Source organism: Oncorhynchus keta, chromosome 13 (genome assembly GCF_023373465.1).
Source record: "Oncorhynchus keta strain PuntledgeMale-10-30-2019 chromosome 13, Oket_V2, whole genome shotgun sequence".
In the NCBI taxonomy this organism is placed as follows: domain Eukaryota; kingdom Metazoa; phylum Chordata; class Actinopteri; order Salmoniformes; family Salmonidae; genus Oncorhynchus; species Oncorhynchus keta.
In genome coordinates, this window is record NC_068433.1 from 14,510,123 (window position 1) to 14,528,782 (window position 18,660).

At 44.0% G+C, this 18,660-nt stretch overlaps 1 protein-coding gene across 1 annotated transcript in view; it reads left to right on the plus strand.

Moving 5' to 3' along the window:
- LOC118392701 (neurexin-1-like) overlaps positions 1 to 18,660 on the plus strand; it is a 1,157,590-nt gene that overhangs the window by 661,018 nt on the left and 477,912 nt on the right. The window contains exon 15 of the mRNA XM_052460740.1: positions 8,484 to 8,657. Within this exon, the coding sequence (XP_052316700.1) occupies positions 8,484 to 8,657 (174 nt within the window). The remainder of the gene's footprint in view (positions 1 to 8,483; positions 8,658 to 18,660) is intronic.

Here is an 18,660-nt window from a genome sequence, read left to right on the forward strand (position 1 = left end):
TGCTTGTTTGATGACTCTGCGGAGGTCATAGTACCTTCTTGTACTTATTCCTGTCGTTGGCCGTAGCATCAGGCTTGTCTACGATAGCTCTGTGTGCGGTAACCCTTGGAAGATTATTGGAATCTGTGTGGGTAGCTGGACAGGTAGGATGACTGACAGTGAAGGTGAACAGGTGGTCACGTGTCAGGTGACAGTGGAATGGATGAGACTGAGGCAGGAATTCCTTTAACCATAAAGTGGTATATTTACTGAGTAGTCTGTATTCATGGACGCACAGAACTTCTGGATGAGATGGAGTTAAGGAAGAGAAAGCAGTGAGATCAGGCGATGGCAATTTCCTCCTTTTATGGAGTTGAGATCTGTCGGACATTTCCACCTGACCTAATTAAAGTGCCCCTGGCCCAGCTGAGTAAATGGCAATGAATTAAAGGATTATTCCACCAACTCCATGGGCCTTTTCTACAGCCCTGTTCTTTAGTTTAGCGCCAACCTCTGTGTTAATCCAGAGCTTTCGTTTGGGGAAGCAGCAAACCCTCACCGTGAGTACAACGTCACCGTGGGTACAATATTTGCATTTTCTAATGAAGCCGGGGATGGAGGAGGTTAGCTCGTCAATGTTATCGGCGGTCTCGAAACATATTCCAATCAGCGCTAGCAAAGCAGTCCTGTATTATAACCTCTGATTCTGGTGACCATTTCTCAACAGAGCAAATCGCGGGTACGACCTGTTTCAGCTTCTGCTTGTACAGAATCATGATCTGATTTTCCGGATGGCATGCGAGGGAGGGTCTTGTATGCTTGCTTGTGGGTAGAATAGCAGTGGTCTATGACTTTATCGCCCCTAGTGGCGTTGGAGAGGTGTTGATGGAAGTTGGACATCACTTGGCTTAGTGACGCAAAAATGAAAATTGCGGGCAACCAGAAAGGCAGCTTCTGATTGTAGGTTTTCCTGCTTGTTTATCCTTATAGCCTTGTACAGTTCATTAACTTCTTATGGATCTATTCGCGCGCCAATCCCTTTAGCAGGATCAATTTGACAACACCCAGTGAAATAGCAGTGCGCCAAATTCAAAAACAGAAATACTCATAATAATAGCATACAAGTGTTATACATCGGTTTAAATATTAACTTCTTCTTAATCCAGCCACAGTGTCAGATTTCAAAAAGGCTTTATGGCGAAAGCAACACATGAAAATCAGTTTTCAACCAGGCAGGTGCTATACAAAAGTCAGAAATAAAGATATAATTCATGCCTTACCTTTGAAGATCTTTTTCTGTTGGCACTCCAAAATGTCCCATAAACATCACAAATGGTCTTTTTGTTCGATAAATTGCTTCTTTATATCCCCAAAATGGCAATAATCGATCAAATTTAAGACGGGAAATATTGTGCTCAATACCGGACGAAAACAAAGTGAAGCACGTTCCAGGTCGCACGCACCAAAACATTAGAGTGCACCTGGAGTGGCACATGGAAAGAACAGGGCTACTTCTTCATTTCTCAAAGGAAAAACATCAACCAATTTCTAAAGACTGTTGACATCTAGACATCTATTTAAAAGGGATTGCCATAGAAAACTAATGGAAAACAGATTAAGCTCAAAAAATGTTTTCCCTGGATGGTTTGCCCTCGGGGTTTCGCCTGCCAAATAAGTTCTGTTATACTCACAGACATTATTCAAACAGTTTTAGAAACTTCAGAGTGTTTTCTATCCGAATCTACTAATGAGTAGCAGGCAGTTTACTTTGGGCACGCCTTTCATCCGGATGTGAAAATACTGCCCCCTAGCCCAAAGAGGTTTTAACCTCATAGTCCGCCCCATCCCGCATGCGGTCGCGTTACTACAGCCTCAAGCTCATTACCATAACGCAACGTTAGCGATTTCTAAAAATCGCAAATGAAATGAAATAAATATGCCTGCTCTCAAGCTTATCATTTTCTTAACAATCCTGTTGTCTCAGATTTTCAAAATATGCTTTAGAACCAGAGAAAATCAATAATTTGTGTAAGAGTGGTGATAGCTAGCTTAGCATTTAACGTTAGCATTTAGCACGCAACATATTCACAAAAACCAGCAAAGGGATCAAATAAAATAATTTACCTTTGAAGAACTTCAGATGTTTCAATGAGGAGACTCAGTTACATAGCAGATGTCCAGTTTTTCCTGAAAGATTATTGTGTAGGACACAACGTTCCGTTTTGTTACTATGCATTTGGCTACCGAAACTAACCGAAAATTCAGTCACCTACACGTCAAACTTTTTTCCGAATTAACTCCATAATATCGACTGAAACATGGAAAACGTTGTTTGAATCAATCCTCAAGGTGTTTTGTCATATATCTCTTCATTGAAATGCTGTCCCTGGAAGCCTGCATTCTTCTCTGATTCGGATGGAAAAATACTGGTAGCTGACTTTTGCGCACCAATTTCCACGCAGACACCGTGCGGGACACTTGGCAATTGTAGTCTCTTATGGTCAATCTTCCAATGATATGCCTACAAATACGTCACAATGCTGCAGACACCTTGGGGAAACGATAGAAAGTGTCCGTTCATTCCTGTCGCATTCACAGCCATATAAGGCGATCATGGAAAACGTAGCTTCAGAAATCCTGTTCATTTCCTGGGCGCTCAAACATCTTGGTTTTGCCTGAAGCTTTTGTTCAACGGCACTCACAGTGAAAATCTTTGCAGTTCTGGAAACGTCAGAGTGTCTTCTTTCCAAAACTATCAATTCCAAGCATAGTCGAGCATCTTTTCATGACAAAATATTGCGCTTAAAACGGGCACGTCTTTTTATCCAAAAATGAAATAATGCCCCTAGTGGACTAACAGATTAAGCTCAAGCTTGTTATTTTTATTGTCCTGAGGTGGAATGTATACAGCAGTCTCGATAACCGCTGAAAATTAGAAGGGTCAGTATTTGACCATCAGATATGCCAAGACGTGTGAACAGTGGGTCGACACTTCAACCGCTCTGGAATTAGCACACCGTTTGGTGATGCTGAAGAGGCAACCCCCCCCTCCAATTTCCCGACTCCACTGTCCTGTCTGCCCACTTGAATGGAGAATCCATTGAGTTGGATAGCCGTGTGGGGTGTCTTGTCCGAGAGCCATGTTTCTGAAAAGCAACACATTTTGCTGTTGTGAGAGTCCCATTGGTAGCAAATCCGCCGCGATCGGAGGTCCTCCGTCTTATTATCAAATGGCCAGTAGAATGGAGGAAAGAGGTGGTCGGTTTTCCCTTCGCCTTAATCTAATCCAGGATCCCCCCTCTCTGGCCTCTGTAATGCCGCCGGTTCCTCTTGTGTAGCCTGAAAATTGGATCAGAATTACAGAGAGCCCAGGGCAGATGAGTCGAAGTTGAAAGTAGATGCTATAATTGGGGTAAGTAACTGCCGATCTGATGTTCAAAAGTTATTTTACTATCGCTCGCGAAGGGATACAGAGAGGGAGAGAGGGGGAAGAGAAAGAGAGAGATCACTAATTACCACAGACCAATTACCAGTCCAATGAAGGGACCAAGGGAGGAACGCAGCTGGAACGGGACCCACAATACCCCACACAGGTCTCCTGGAACTTAGTCAAGGGACAAATAATGTGTTTTTGTGTCCTAGTGTGTGTGTTAGTTTGTGCTCAATCTTGCAAAACAAGACAAAAACAGCTATTTGGCATATTTGCTACACTTAATGGTTATTTTTTCTCAATGGAATGCATTATAGCCAGCCCACTGACTCTTCAAAATGCTAACTGCTAACTTTTATACAACTGCATTGTGTGCACTTTTTGGAGTACCCCCAGCAATAAAAATTCATATTTGAGAAGTGATTTTGCTTCTCTTAAAATCTGAGGGCATCATTCAGTTCTACAGCTAATGAATCTACAGTATTGATTAAAATGCCTTACAGCCTTGACTGCGGCGTATTAAGTGTCAAACACACATTAATGGAAGAGGACTGTGAACCATCATTTACTTATTCAATTTCTCTGACAGGTCTTTCACCTAGTGGGCTTATTTCTTCTCTCATGCCAAAGATTCATATTTGGGGCACTTTTATGAATGTACTCTCCAGGGTTTTGCTGAATTTATACACACAAAGGCTGCCTGTGGCACTGCATTTTGTTTGCAAGGGTTGCCCTTTTAGCCAATGGTTCCCTGGGAAATATAGACCACAATAAATGTTTCATTTCAATGGGACTTCCTGGTTTAGATAAAGGCTGACGATAAGAAATGCCAGGAGCTAAATAAAGTTGTTTTAGTCTTATTGCACTTGCATCAAAGGAGTGTTGATGCACAGATGTTTCATGATTTAGTTTGGCAGTCACATCAAAGCTCTCTAGCACAGAATAATGATACATTTAAATGGAAAAAATAATTGTACAAAAAGTTGATCAAATGAATAAAGTTATGGAACGAACACTATGGTTATTACTTCACATATTAAATAGAGTAAACTTCAATAATACCAATCTTCAATAACTGTCAATCTCTGACTTGTCCATAGAAAGCCCTCACCTCTCCAAAGACAGTGTTGTGTGAATTTAAGAGCTCACAAAGGAATATGGACATGAACACATCTCTGTCTGCATCAAACATCAATCCCAATCTATACCCTATTCTCTCATTCCCTATAACTCTCTGCCATGAATCAATTATGGAGACATGTTACACTTTATTCCATAACCGTGAGCATTTTGACAAGGTGGATGGAACTCGTTCCCAGGAGTATACCACTAACAGCTGGTTCGACATCTCCCTCCTCTGTTCCAATACATTATGATACCCAGTGTTTACAGGCAGACTACTGGCAGACGACCTGAATAAACAGCTGTTGGGACGTGACAGTCCTGTCTGCTCCAATAGCAAGTGCGTCTGCCAGCATGTCAACTTCTCAAGTCTCGAAACTGGATAGATACGAGACAGAGAGAGAGAGAGGAATAATTTAGTAATGTGCTGGAAAATCATTGTTTTATCCTCACATGTGAGCGGGCAATGCATTACCCCAAGTGGCGGGGTGGTTTTATTCGGCCTCTGAAGTTTTCTGAGCAAAAATGATTATCATTGTTGGACATAAGACTGTAAAAACACAAGGAAATCAGCTCCAAGTGATTTGAATTTTGGAAATGTGCTCCCCAAATATTCCCGTAACTTCAGCCATTCTTCCAAAATGTTTGATTATGTATAATATCTGTCGGTCATCTAGCAGTAGGAATGTGCTGAAAAATGTCAACATGTTAAATAAATATGAGCAAACATCTGCTTATTTGGCCCCCTAAGTTCTCTGAGCAAAAAGATGATATTCATATATATATATATATATATATATATATATATATATATATACAGTGGGGCAAAAAAGTATTTAGTCAGCCACCAATTGTGCAAGTTCTACCACTTAAAAAGAGGAGAGAGGCCTGTAATTTTCATAGGTACACTTCAACTATGACAGACAAAATGAGAAAACAAAATCCAGAAAATCACATTGTAGGATTTTTTATGAATTTATTTGCAAATTATGGTGGAAAATAAGTATTTGGTCACCTACAAACAAGCAAGATTTCTGGCTCTCACAGACCTGTAACTTCTTCTTTAAGAGGCTCCTCTGTCCTCCACTTGTTACCTGTATTAATGGCACCTGTTTGAACTTGTTATCAGTATAAAAGACACATGTCCACAACCTCAAACAGTCACACTCCAAACTCCACTATGGCCAAGACCAAAGAGCTGTCAAATGACACCAGAAACAAAATTGTAGATCTGCACCAGGCTGGGAAGACTGAATCTGCAATAGGTAAGCAGCTTGGTTTGAAGAAATCAACTGTGGGAGCAATTATTAGGAAATGGAAGACATAAAAGACCACTGATAATCTCCCTCGATCTGGGGCACCACGCAAGATCTCACCCCGTGGGGTCAAAATGATCACAAGAACAGTGAGCAAAAATCCCAGAACCACACGGGGGGACCTAGTGAATGACCTGCAGAGAGCTGGGACCAAAGTAACAAAGCCTGCCATCAGTAACACACTACGTCGCCAGGGACTCAAATCCTGCAGAAGTTTGCTAGAGAGCATTTGGATGATCCAGAAGAAGATTTGGAGATTGTCATGTGGTCAGATGAAACCAAAATATAACTTTTGGGTAAAAACTCAACTTGTCGTGTTTGGAGGACAAAGAATGCTGAGTTGCATCCAAAGAACACCATACCTACTGTGAAGCATGGGGGTGGAAACATCATGCTTTGGGGCTGTTGATCTGCAATGGGACCAGGAAGACTGATCCGTGTAAAGGAAAGAATGAATGGGGCCATGTATCGTGAGATTTTGAGTGAAAACCTCCTTCCATCAGCAAGGGCATTGAAGATGAAACGTGGCTGGGTCTTTCAGCATGACAATGATCCCAAACACACCGCCCGGGCAACGAAGGAGTGGCTTCGTAAGAAGCATTTCAAGGTCCTGGAGTGGCCTAGCCAGTCTCCAGATCTCAACCCCATAGAAAATCTTTGGAGGGAGTTGAAAGTCCGTGTTGCCCAGCAACAACCCCAAAACATCACTGCTCTAGAGGAGATCTGCATGGAGGAATGGGCCAAAATACCAGCAACAGCAACCTTGTGAAGACTTACAGAAAACGTTTGACCTCTGTCATTGCCAACAAAGGGTATATAACAAAGTATTGAGATAAACTTTTGTTCTTGACCAAATACTTCATTTGCAAATACATTTATTAAAATCCTACAATGTGATTTTCTTTTTCTCATAGGTGGGAAGTGATTTGGCGTGCGCTGCTCTCCTTCAACCTGATTGTTGTCAGTGAAATATCAGAATACAACAGCAAAGACAGAAAATAAATCATATTATTTATGTCTTTGGTGTTGTAGGGTGGTTAGGAAATAGTTTTCAATTCTAATTATGGCTGAAGCATAAATGGTATTATTTTAATTTGTTGGTATTTCAGTTAGGCAGAAGCCCAGGTTTAAATTCAGCCACCAAAAATAGTGTGAATTTCACCTTCATGAGGCCGTCTTTATGTGCTGACTCTGTTTGATGCAAAGCTACTAGACTACACATTTTCATTACTTTCAGAAGCAGGATTCACATTCTATTTGAAATATTGAGCCAACAACCACCATTGTTGAGATTTACATTATGTTTTTCATTGTGGTTTCTACACAGTCAATTAGGCTTCAAATGCCCATTACATTTCTTCAGTTCTATAGTCAATTATAAACTGGGTGGTTCAAGCCCTGAATGCTGATTGTCTGACAGCTGTGGTATATCAGACTGGGTAATTACGTTGGCTACCAGTTTATAATAGCAATAAGGCACCTCGGGGGTTTGTGGCATATGGCCAATATACCACGGCTAAGGGCTGTTCTTTTGCACAACACATCGCGGAGTGCCTGGACACAGCCCTTAGCCACGGTATACTGGCCATATACCACACACCCTCGTGCCTTATTTCTTAAGTATAGCCAACTTTTTCAGCCAGCTGCCAGCACATGAAACACTCAAGAATCAGATGCAATAACATGACAGTTTTTGCAAGTGCAAACTCTCTCTGTCAGTTTTATTATTGGGCTGATAATTTCTTCCTTCAGGCCAGTAACATTCACCTGTAAAATGACACTGAATCTTGAACTTGACTTGTGATGGAAGACCACACATACAGTAAGACTTGTGATGGAAGACCACACATACAGTTAGACTTGTGATGGAAGACCACACATACAGTAAGACTCGTGATGGAAGACCACACATACAGTTAGACTTGTGATGGAAGACCACACATACAGTAAGACTTGTGATGGAAGACCACACATACAGTTAGACTTGTGATGGAAGGCCACACATACAGTAAGACTTGTGATGGAAGGCCACACATACAGTAAGACTTGTGATGGAAGACCGCACATACAGTAAGACTTGTGATGGAAGACCACACATACAGTTAGACTTGTGATGGAAGACCACACATACAGTAAGACTCGTGATGGAAGACCACACATACAGTTAGACTTGTGATGGAAGACCACACATACAGTAAGACTTGTGATGGAAGACCGCACATACAGTAAGACTTGTGATGGAAGACCACACATACAGTTAGACTTGTGATGGAAGACCACACATACAGTAAGACTTGTGATGGAAGACCACACATACAGTTAGACTTGTGATGGAAGACCACACATACAGTAAGACTTGTGATGGAAGACCACACATACAGTAAGACTTGTGATGGAAGACAACACATACAGTAAGACTTGTGATGGAAGACCACACATACAGTTAGACTTGTGATGGAAGACAACACATACAGTAAGACTTGTGATGGAAGACCACACATACAGTTAGACTTGCCATGTAATATACGGTTCTTGTCATCATCCTGAGAAATCTCACCATGGAGATTCTACAATGCAAGTGTGAATTAATGCTGGACAGCTTTTTAATATTGCTGTTTGGTTGTTGTCTACTCCAGGGGAGCTGTACATCGGTGGCGTAGGGAAGAGCATGTACAACAGTCTGCCCAAGCTGATCGCGTCCCGGGACGGGTACCAGGGCTGCCTGGCCTCAGTGGACCTCAACGGGAAACTACCAGACCTGATCGCAGACGCCCTCCACAGGATGGGCCAGGTGGAGCGAGGCTGCGACGGTGAGTTGACGCTCGCACACAGAGGTGTCATAGGGTGCACAAGGGCACTTACCCCCTTCAGGCTTGTCCTGTTTCTTTTTTTACAATTCTGATGTTAAATTCATTATTAAACTTCATTTTGAAGTTCACATTTTATCCGATTATTTTATAAAAAAAGACCTGTCAGCGGTATTATTCCTAGTAAGTGGTTCCTTCCTGTAACACGGAGCAAAGATATACAGTTGGTCAGATTCCACAGCCACAAAGTCAGAATTGTCAGGACTCGCAGAAGGAATCTTTGTAAATGAAAATGAGCTATGTAGCCTAATGATTCCTTCTTGATGAATAAATAACGTTGAAATGTTTTGCTGTTTCTCTGTAATACTAGCCACCTAACAATTTTATGACGTTGGCTTTAGCTAGCCAGCTAGAGAGGTTCCCAATCTCCCAACCTCATAAGTAGCTACCAAGAAGCCAATTCAGGATATCATTCAAGTGTCACGGTTTTCTAATGGTGAGGGAGAGTCGGACCAAACTGCAGCGTGTATATTGTGATCCATGTTTAATAAAACAAACGTAACACGAATCAATACAAAAACTCAACAAAACAATAAACGTAATGAAAACCGAAACAGCCTAAACTGGTGCAAACTAACACAGAATAAGGCCGTCAAGACACTCAGGACAATCACCCACAATACAACCAAAGAATATGGCTGCCTAAATATGGTTTCCAATCAGAGACAACGATAAGCACCGGCCTCTGATTGAGAACCACTCCAGACAGCCATAGACTTTGCTAGATAACCCCACTAGCTACAATCCCAAATACATACACACCAAAACCCCAAGACAAAACACACCACAATACAAAAACTCCATGCCACACCCTGGCCTGACCCAGTACATGAAGAAAAACACAAAATACTTAGACCAGGGCGTGACAGAACCCCCCCCCTAAGGTGCGGACTCCCGAACGCACCTCAAAACAATAGGGAGGGTCCGGGTGGGCGTCTGTCCATGGTGGCGGCTCCGGCGCGGGACGTGGAACCCACTCAGTCAATGTCTTAGCCCCCTCTCCTCGCGTCCCAGGATAGACCACCCTCGCCGCCGACCATGGCCTAGTAGTCCTCACCCAGAACCCCACTGGACTGAGGAGCAGGTCGGACTGAGGAGCAGATCGGGACTGAAGAACAGCTCGGGATTGAGGGGCAGCTCGGGATTGAGGGGCAGCTCGGGATTGAGGGGCAGCTCGGGATTGAGGGGCAGCTCGGGAGTGAGAGAAAGCTCGGGAGTGAGAGAAAGCTCGGGAGTGAGAGAAAGCTCGGGAGTGAGAGGAAGCTCGGGAGTGAGAGGAAGCTCAGGCAGGTTGATGGATCTACCAGATCCTGGCTTGCTGGTGGTTCCGGCAGATCCTGGCTGACTGGCGGATCCTGGCTGACGAGCAGATCTGGCAGATCCTGGCTGACTGGCGGATCCTGGCCGACTGGCGGATCCTGGCCGACTGGCGGATCCTGGCCGACTGGCGGATCCTGGCCGACTGGCGGATCCTGGCCGACTGGCAGATCCTGGCCGACGGGCACTTCTGGTGGATCCTGGCAGACTGGTGGATCCTGGCAGACTGGTGGATCCTGGCAGACTGGTGGATCTAACTGATCCTGACAGACTGGCGACGCTGGGCAGACTGGCGGCGCAGGGCAGACTGGTGGCGCTGGGCAGACTGGCGGCGCTGGGCAGACTGGCGGCGCTGGGCAGAGGGGCTCTGGCGCCTCTGGGCTGAGGGGCTCTGGCGCCGGACAGGCGGGAGACTCCGGCAGCGGCGCCGGACAGGCGGGAGACTCCGGCAGCGGCGCCGGACAGGCGGGAGACTCCGGCAGCGCAGGAGAGGAGAAAGGCTCCGACAGCGCAGGAGAGGCGAGGCGCACTGTAGGGCTGATGCGTGGTGCTGGCACTGGTGGTACTGGGCCGAGGACACGCACAGGAAGCCTGGTGCAGGGAGCTGCTACCGGAGGGCTGGGGTGTGGAGGTGGTACTGGATAGACCAGACCGTGCAGGACGCACTGGAGCTCTTGAGCACCGAGCCTGCCCAACCTTACCTGGTTGAATACTCTCGGTCGCCCTGCCAGTGCGGCGAGGTGGAATAGCCCGTACTGGGCTATGTAGGCGAACTGGAGACACCGAGCGCAAGGCTGGTGCCATGTAAGCCGGCCCAAGGAGACGCACTGGGGACCAGATGCGTAGCGCCGGCTTCATGGCATTTGGCTTGACGCTCAATCTAGCCCGGCCGATACGCGGAGCTGGAATATACCGCACCGGGCTATGCACCCGCACTGGGGACACCGTGCGCACCACTGCATAACACGGTGCCTGCCCGGTCTCTCTAGCCCCCCGGTAAGCACAGGGAGTTTGCGCAGGTCTCCTACCTGGCGTTGCCATACTCCCTGTAAGCCCCCCCCCCAAGAAATTTTTGGGGCTGATTCCCGGGCTTCCGTCCGCGCCGTCGTGCTTGCTTCGCCAACCTCATTTTCCTGTAACCTTCCACGCACTGCTCCATCAAATCCCAGGCAGGCTCCGGCACTCTCCCTGGGTCGACCGCCCACCTGTCTATCTCCTCCCAAGAAGTATAGTCCATACTGTACTCCTCTTTGGGCTGCTCCTGTTTCCTCTTCTCCTGCTGCACCTTTGGGCAGCTATACTCCCCTGGTTTAGCCCAGGGTCCTCTCCTGTCAAGGATTTCCTCCCATGTCCAGAAATCCTTAATTCACAGCTCCTCTTTGGGCTGCTCCTGCCTGTTGACACGCTGCTTGGTCCGTTTACGGTGGGTGATTCTGTCATGGTTTTCCAATGGTGAAGGAGAGTCGGACCAAACTGCAGCGTGTATATTGTGATCCATGTTTAATAAAACAAACGTAACACAAATCAATACAAAAACTCAACAAAACAATAAACGTAATGAAAACCGAAACAGCCTAAACTGGTGCAAACTAACACAGAATAAGGCCGTCAAGACACTCAGGACAATCACCCACAATACAACCAAAGAATATGGCTGCCTAAATATGGTTCCCAATCAGAGACAACGATAAGCACCTGCCTCTGATTGAGAACCACTCCAGACAGCCATAGACTTTGCTAGATATCCCCACTAGCTACAATCCCAAATACATACACACCAAAACCCCAAGACAAAACACACCACAATACAAAAACTCCATGCCACACCCTGGCCTGACCCAATACATGAAGAAAAACACAAAATACTTAGACCAGGGTGTGACATCAAGTTAGTGTAGCTAGCTTGTCTAACTATCTTAGCTGGCATGTCTGCTGGTAAGGTTGGTAGACTTTAGAAAAGCAAGCAATAACTAAATGTACTTCAATCTTTTACCAATATTTTAGCAGAGAAGCATTTTAGTTTCTTTATAAAAAGAACCACCAGTCAGGAAGATACAGACAGATCAAGAAGTTTGCCGAGATATGTAGGAATATCCTCGGTGTTAATGTAATCTGGCACTTTGTGATAATATCATGATATTTGTGTAGACATTTTGAATCCATGATATGTGCCTGTATTGATGATGTGTGTCTCGATCCCACATACGGTGTTGTAATGTGGATGTATTATTCTCGGTGTGTTAGTTGCGGTATATTCAGAATGACACTCTCATTAAAATGACAAATGAACAGATAAGGAGGTATGCTTAGATAACCTACGCAGAAAAATAGACCATTTTGTTTTTACATCGAATTATGCAAGATGATTATGGCTCTAGATTGCAGGTGTTTGGAAAAAGTCAAAATTCTCCGACCTCCATCCCCACGTTCTTTACTAGGTATCCCCCTTTCCCTTTCCTTTTATACCCCAGCTAAGATAATAGGTGCATGAATTCCTCCACACACACACACACACACACACACACACACACACACACACACACACACACACACACACACACACACACACACACACACACACACACACACACACACACACACACACACACACTTGGCATTCACCCAGGCAGCCTCATCAGTCTTTAACATCCCACCTGTTTTCTTCCCAGTCTTATCATATACAAGAGCTTCTGAAGTTGGACTCCTGCAGTAACTCATAGCTCCTTCTTCGGCAGTAATACCCAAAATATACAGTTAGACCCCACCCTAAGACTCAGTGCCCAGAGCATTCTTTACAGTCTCCTCTCCACTGTATATCGAGTCTATTGCACCATAAAACCTACGGGAGGTATCTCTGCCTCTAATGTTATTGTCGGTAGCTAATCTTAACCACCCTGCAGCGCTCACTGTAGCATAGACTCATCAATCCTCCATTTGGAAGGGGCTCTGCTTTTTGGCAGCGGGACGCTGGACTGGGTGACGTCACCAGTGTTTTGGCGGCTCTCTGGCGGCTAGTTAATTGTGTTTGTGACGCCTGCAGGCTGTAACGGCAGCGGTGTTCATACTGTCTGTGGCGTGTGTCTTCAAGAGAGCTCCACTGATTTCCCAGAGGTCCCGGCACCGCTTGGTGTCTAAATGTGAACACAGCCACCTCTGCCAGCCAGCCTGGCTTATTACCTGCCTAAAGTTATACGTTGCAATTACGTCCTTCTTAACAGATTTCTAAAACTGCATTAGGCTATCACATCTACTTCCCTGAACTCTCAAATGGCTGGTAGTAAGAGATAATCAGTGATTGAAAAAGTACCTAATTCTCATACTTGAGTTAAAGTAGATACCTTAATAGAAAATGATTCAAGTAAAAGTGAAAGTTACCCAGTAAAATAATACTTGAGTAAAAATCGAAAAAAATATTAGTTTTAAATACAGTATACTTAAGTATCCAAAGTAAATGTAATTGCAAAATATAGTTAAGTATCAAAAGTTTAAATATAAATCATTTCAAAAATGAAAATTACTACTCATAGTTTTTCCTTGTGGCAGACTGGGTTGTTCTTCAGTTGTCATGGCAAACATCTAGGGCTATGGCACGACAATAAGACAACAAATTACATAGGAGTCGACAAAAGCACACACAGATTCCCAACTGAACTATACTGTATGTCATGGACATTCTAACAGTAGTCAGCCCATCTGAGCTGTATGTCGGCAGGGGCACCTTGTTCTCCTGTAGCTGCCTGACTCCACAGATCCCTTCCTACAACAGCGGCAGCAGAGAACGACTATTCACACTGTGTTCCTAACTATGCTGAGTTGCTGACTCACGTCTGGGATTTGAGAGGCAGACAGAGGTGGAAGAGATGGAGGGCAAGAGGAAGGGAGTGAGGAGGGAGGAAGGGAGAGAGAATGGAGAGGCATGGTGAGGGAAACGGAAAGAGACAGGGAGACGGAGAGAGAGAGAGGGAAGGGGAGGGAGGGAGAGAGAGAGAGAGAGGGAAGGGGAGGGAGGGAGGGAGGGAGAGAGACTGGGAAGGAGGGAGGGAGGGAGGGAGGGAGGGAGAGAGAGAGAGAGAGAGAGAGAGAGAGAGAGAGAGAGAGAGAGAGAGAGAGAGAGAGAGAGAGAGAGAGGGGGAGAGAGAGAGGGGGAGAGAGAATGTGGAAGTGGAAGAAGGGGGAGTTGGAGGTACCCAGATGTCTCATTCTCTCTCCAGCTGTTCGCTCCAGATACAGTAGTCATGTCAGTGTTCAGGTGGGTTACACAACAAGATTGTTAGTGCCCTAGCAGCTAATATGCTGCTCAGTCATCCAGCTCCTTTAATAAGACAGAGCTACAGCTTTTAACAGAAGGGGGTACACTACATGACCAAAAGTATGTGGAACGTCAAACATCTCATTCCAAAATCATGGGCATTAATATGGAGTTGGCCCCCACTTTGCTGCTATAACAGCTTCCACTCTCCTGGGAAGGCTTTCCACTAGATGTTGGAACATTGCTGCGGGGACTTGCTTCCATTCAGCCACCATAGCATTAGTGAGGTCGGGCACTGATGTTGGGCGATTAGATCTGGCTCGCAGTCGGCGTTCCAATTCATCCCTAAGGTGTTCGAAGGGGTTGAGGCCAGTCAAGTTCTTCCACACACCGATCTCGACAAACCATTTCTGCATGGACCTTGCTTTTTGCATGGGGGTGTTGTTATGCTGAAACAGGAAAGGGCCTTCCCCAAACTGTTGTCACAATGTTGGAAGCACAGAATGGTCTAGAATGTATGCTGTAGCGCTAAGATTACCCTTCACTGAAACTAAGGGGCCTTACAGTTGGTTCTATGTATTGGGGCAGGTAACGTTCTTCTGGCATCCGCCAAACTCAGATTCATCTGTCGGACTGCCAGATGGTAAAGCGGGATCACTCCAGAGAATGCATTTCCAATGGCGGCGAGCTTTACACCTCTCCAGCCGACTTTTAGCATTGAATGATGATCTTAGGCTTGTGTGTGGCAATGGAAACACATTTCATGAAGCTACCGACCAACAGTTCCTGTGCTGACCTTCCAGAGGCAAACGACGACAGGCGATTTTTTAGCACTCGGCGGTCCCGTTCTGTGAGCATGTGTGGCCTACCACTTTGCATCTGAGCTGTTGTTTCTCTTAAACATTTCCATTTCAAAATAACAGCCCTTACAGTTGACCGGGGCAGCTTTAACAGGGCAGAAATTTGAAGAACTGACTTGTCGGAAAGGTGGCATCCTATGACGGTGCCATGTTCAAAGTCACTGAGCTCTTCAGTGAGGCTTTTCTACTGCCAATGTTTGTCTATAGAGATTGCATAGCTGTGTACTCCATTTTGTATACCTGTCAGCAACGGGTGTGGCTGAAATAGCCTAATCCATGAATTTGTAGGGTGTCCAGAAACATTTGTCCATACAGTGCATTCGGAAAGTATTCAGACCCCTTGACTTTTTCCACATTTGTGGACACCCCATAATTACAACGCTAAAACAGGTTATCACACGAATACTTTATTTACATAAGTACTCAGACCCTTTGCTATGAGACTCGAATTTGAGCTCAGGATCATCTGGTTTCCATTGATCATCATTGAGATGTTTCTACAACCTGATTGGAGTCCACCTGTGGTAAATTCAATTGATAGGACATTATTTGGAAAGGCACACACACCTGTCTATATAAGGTCCCACAGTTGACAGTGCATGTCAGAGCAAAAACCAATCCATGAGATTGAAGGAAATGTCCAGCTCAGAGACAGGATTGTGTCGAGGCACAGATCTGGGGAAGGGTAGCAAAACAATTCTGCAGCATTGAAGGTCCCCAAGAACAGAGTGGCCTCCATCATTCTTCAAATGAAGACGTTTGGAACCACCAAGACTCTACCTAGAGCTGGCTGCCCGGACAAACTGAGCAATCAGGGGAGAAGGGCCTTGAGTGACCCAGCCAGAGCCCGGACTTGAATCCGATCGAACAACTCTGAAAATACCTGAAAATAGCTGTGCTGCGACGCTCCCCGTCCAACCTGACAGAGCTTGAGAGGATCTGCAGAGAAGAATGGGAGAATCTCCACAAATACAGGTGTGCCAAGCTTGTAGCGTCATACCCAAGAAGACTGGAGGCTGTAATCGCTGACCATGGTGCTTCAATAAAGTACTGAGTAAAGCGTCTGAATACGTATTTAAATGTGATATTTCAGTTGTTTTTATTTCATACATTTGCAAAAAAAATCTAAGAAATTGTTTTTGCTTTGTCGTTATGGGTTATTGTGTGTAGATTGATGAGGGGGGGGGACAATTTAATCCATTTTAGAATACGACTGTAAAGTAACCTAATGTGGAAAAAGTCAAGAGGTCTGAATATTTTCCGAATGCACTGCATAGTGTATTTTTTATGACAAGTTTACAACTCCACTGCTCACACCAAATACCAGGCATCTCAATGACAAGTTTACAACTCCACTGCTCACACCAAATACCAGGCATCTCAATGACAAGTTTACAACTCCACTGCTCACACCAAATACCAGGCATCTCAATGACAAGTTCCACTGCTCACACCAAATACCAGGCATCTCAATGACAAGTTTACAACTCCACTGCTCACACCAAATTCCAGGCATCTCAATGACAAGTTTACAACCTCTTACTCAAAAGGTTCGAAACTAAATTCTAAACCATACACCATGGTTGTTGTTGTTGCGGCAGCTGATCAATAGTGTGTAACACTGTGATAATATTGTGATTTACTTCAATAATAATTATAGCAAAATGTTTCATTAGAGACTCTAGGGTTCATGTATTAAGACCTGATTGATGGAGTAATCACAGCAGTGGGTAATTAAAACATGAAGTGATAAAATGACGACATCTCATTTAAAGTGGCCATTTTGTAATAACATTGAGGACATGACCTGCGCTCTTATACATTTCAAAGTTTTGGCTTAATTGGTCTGCTCTTAAGACGTGTAAATAGTAACATGTTTTGTTTATGTTTTGAAATAAATGACTGTGCATGCTCTGTAAGTGTATTTGACTAATTGACTTCGTAATAAGTTAGTTCTCCCTAAATGGTCTGTCACTTTTCTGTCCAAAAGATCAAGCTTCTATTAATTGATCATCTTAAATAACTTATTTTTAGAGCGCCGGCCATTGAACAAAAAAAAAATATAATCTAAGTCAGGCTTATGATTTAATTAAAAACCTATTAGCCTGTTGAATAATAAATTAAGCTTTCATTACTTGTTTTTTTAATCACATACCAAATGCAAGTGACATGGAAGGTCAACCTGTTAATTATCCAGCTATGGTTTTCTATGGGTCATTGGTAATCTGAAGCATCAGCAGGTATTAATGGGTTTGATAACAGAGGCACAGTTGTTTTGAATACCTCCTGGCTAACATGCAATTCACTTATCACTCTCATGTGCTCGGGAACTCCGCTGAGAAATTACAATAGTTGCTTTTTCTAATTGGAGAATTTTAATGAGCACAGCCATCCATGTCATTGTTAAGTCCCCTTTCTCTTTCAACTCGGTTCGACCCGAACCTTCCCCACTCTTTCAACATTCAAATCAACGAATATGACTCCCAGTTAAATGACTGCCTGGAATTCAGGTTTAAACCCAGAATAAATATTAAATTCATCTTTAAGACTTTTTGACCAACCTTGATTAAATCAGAATGGACCAAATAACCCATGTTATGGATTTGATTACAGTTAGTCCCCTATATTCCCATATTGAAATAAACAGGTCTTTATGTCATTACATTTGACGTTTTAGTAGCAGACGCTCTTCTCCAGAGTGACATACATTACATGTATTGTACCTGTTCCCCTTGAATACCCTACAGAGGATTACAGTTTGCCCACATTGACAAAAAGCAGTATAGATGTATATATTGACACCTTCAAATCAAATCAAAGTGTATTTGTCACGTGCGCCGAATACAACCTTACAGTGAAATGCTTACTTTCAGGCTTTAACCAACAAAGCAAGTTTTAAGTAAAACAAATATATGAGGTGAACAATAGATAAGTAAAGAAATAAAAACAGCTGTAAAAAAATATATAAAAAAACAGTAGAGAGGCTATATACAGTAGAGAGGCTATATACAGTAGAGAGGCTATATACAGTAGAGGCTATATACAGTAGAGAGGCTATATACAGTCGAGAGGCTGTATACAGTAGAGAGGCTATATACAGTAGAGAGGCTGTATACAGTAGAGAGGCTATATACAGTAGAGGCTATATACAGTAGAGAGGCTATATACAGTAGAGAGGCTATATACAGTAGAGAGGCTATATATATACAGTAGAGAGGCTATATACAGTAGAGAGGCTGTATACAGTAGAGAGGTTATATACAGTAGAGAGGCTATATACAGTAGAGAGGCTATATACAGTAGAGAGGCTGTATACAGTAGAGAGTCTATATACAGTAGAGAGGCTATATACAGTAGAGTCTATATACAGTAGAGAGGCTATATACAGTCGAGAGGCTATATACAGTAGAGAGTCTATATACAGTAGAGAGGCTATATACAGTAGAGTCTATATACAGTAGAGAGGCTATATACAGTCGAGAGGCTATATACAGTAGAGTCTATATACAGTAGAGAGGCT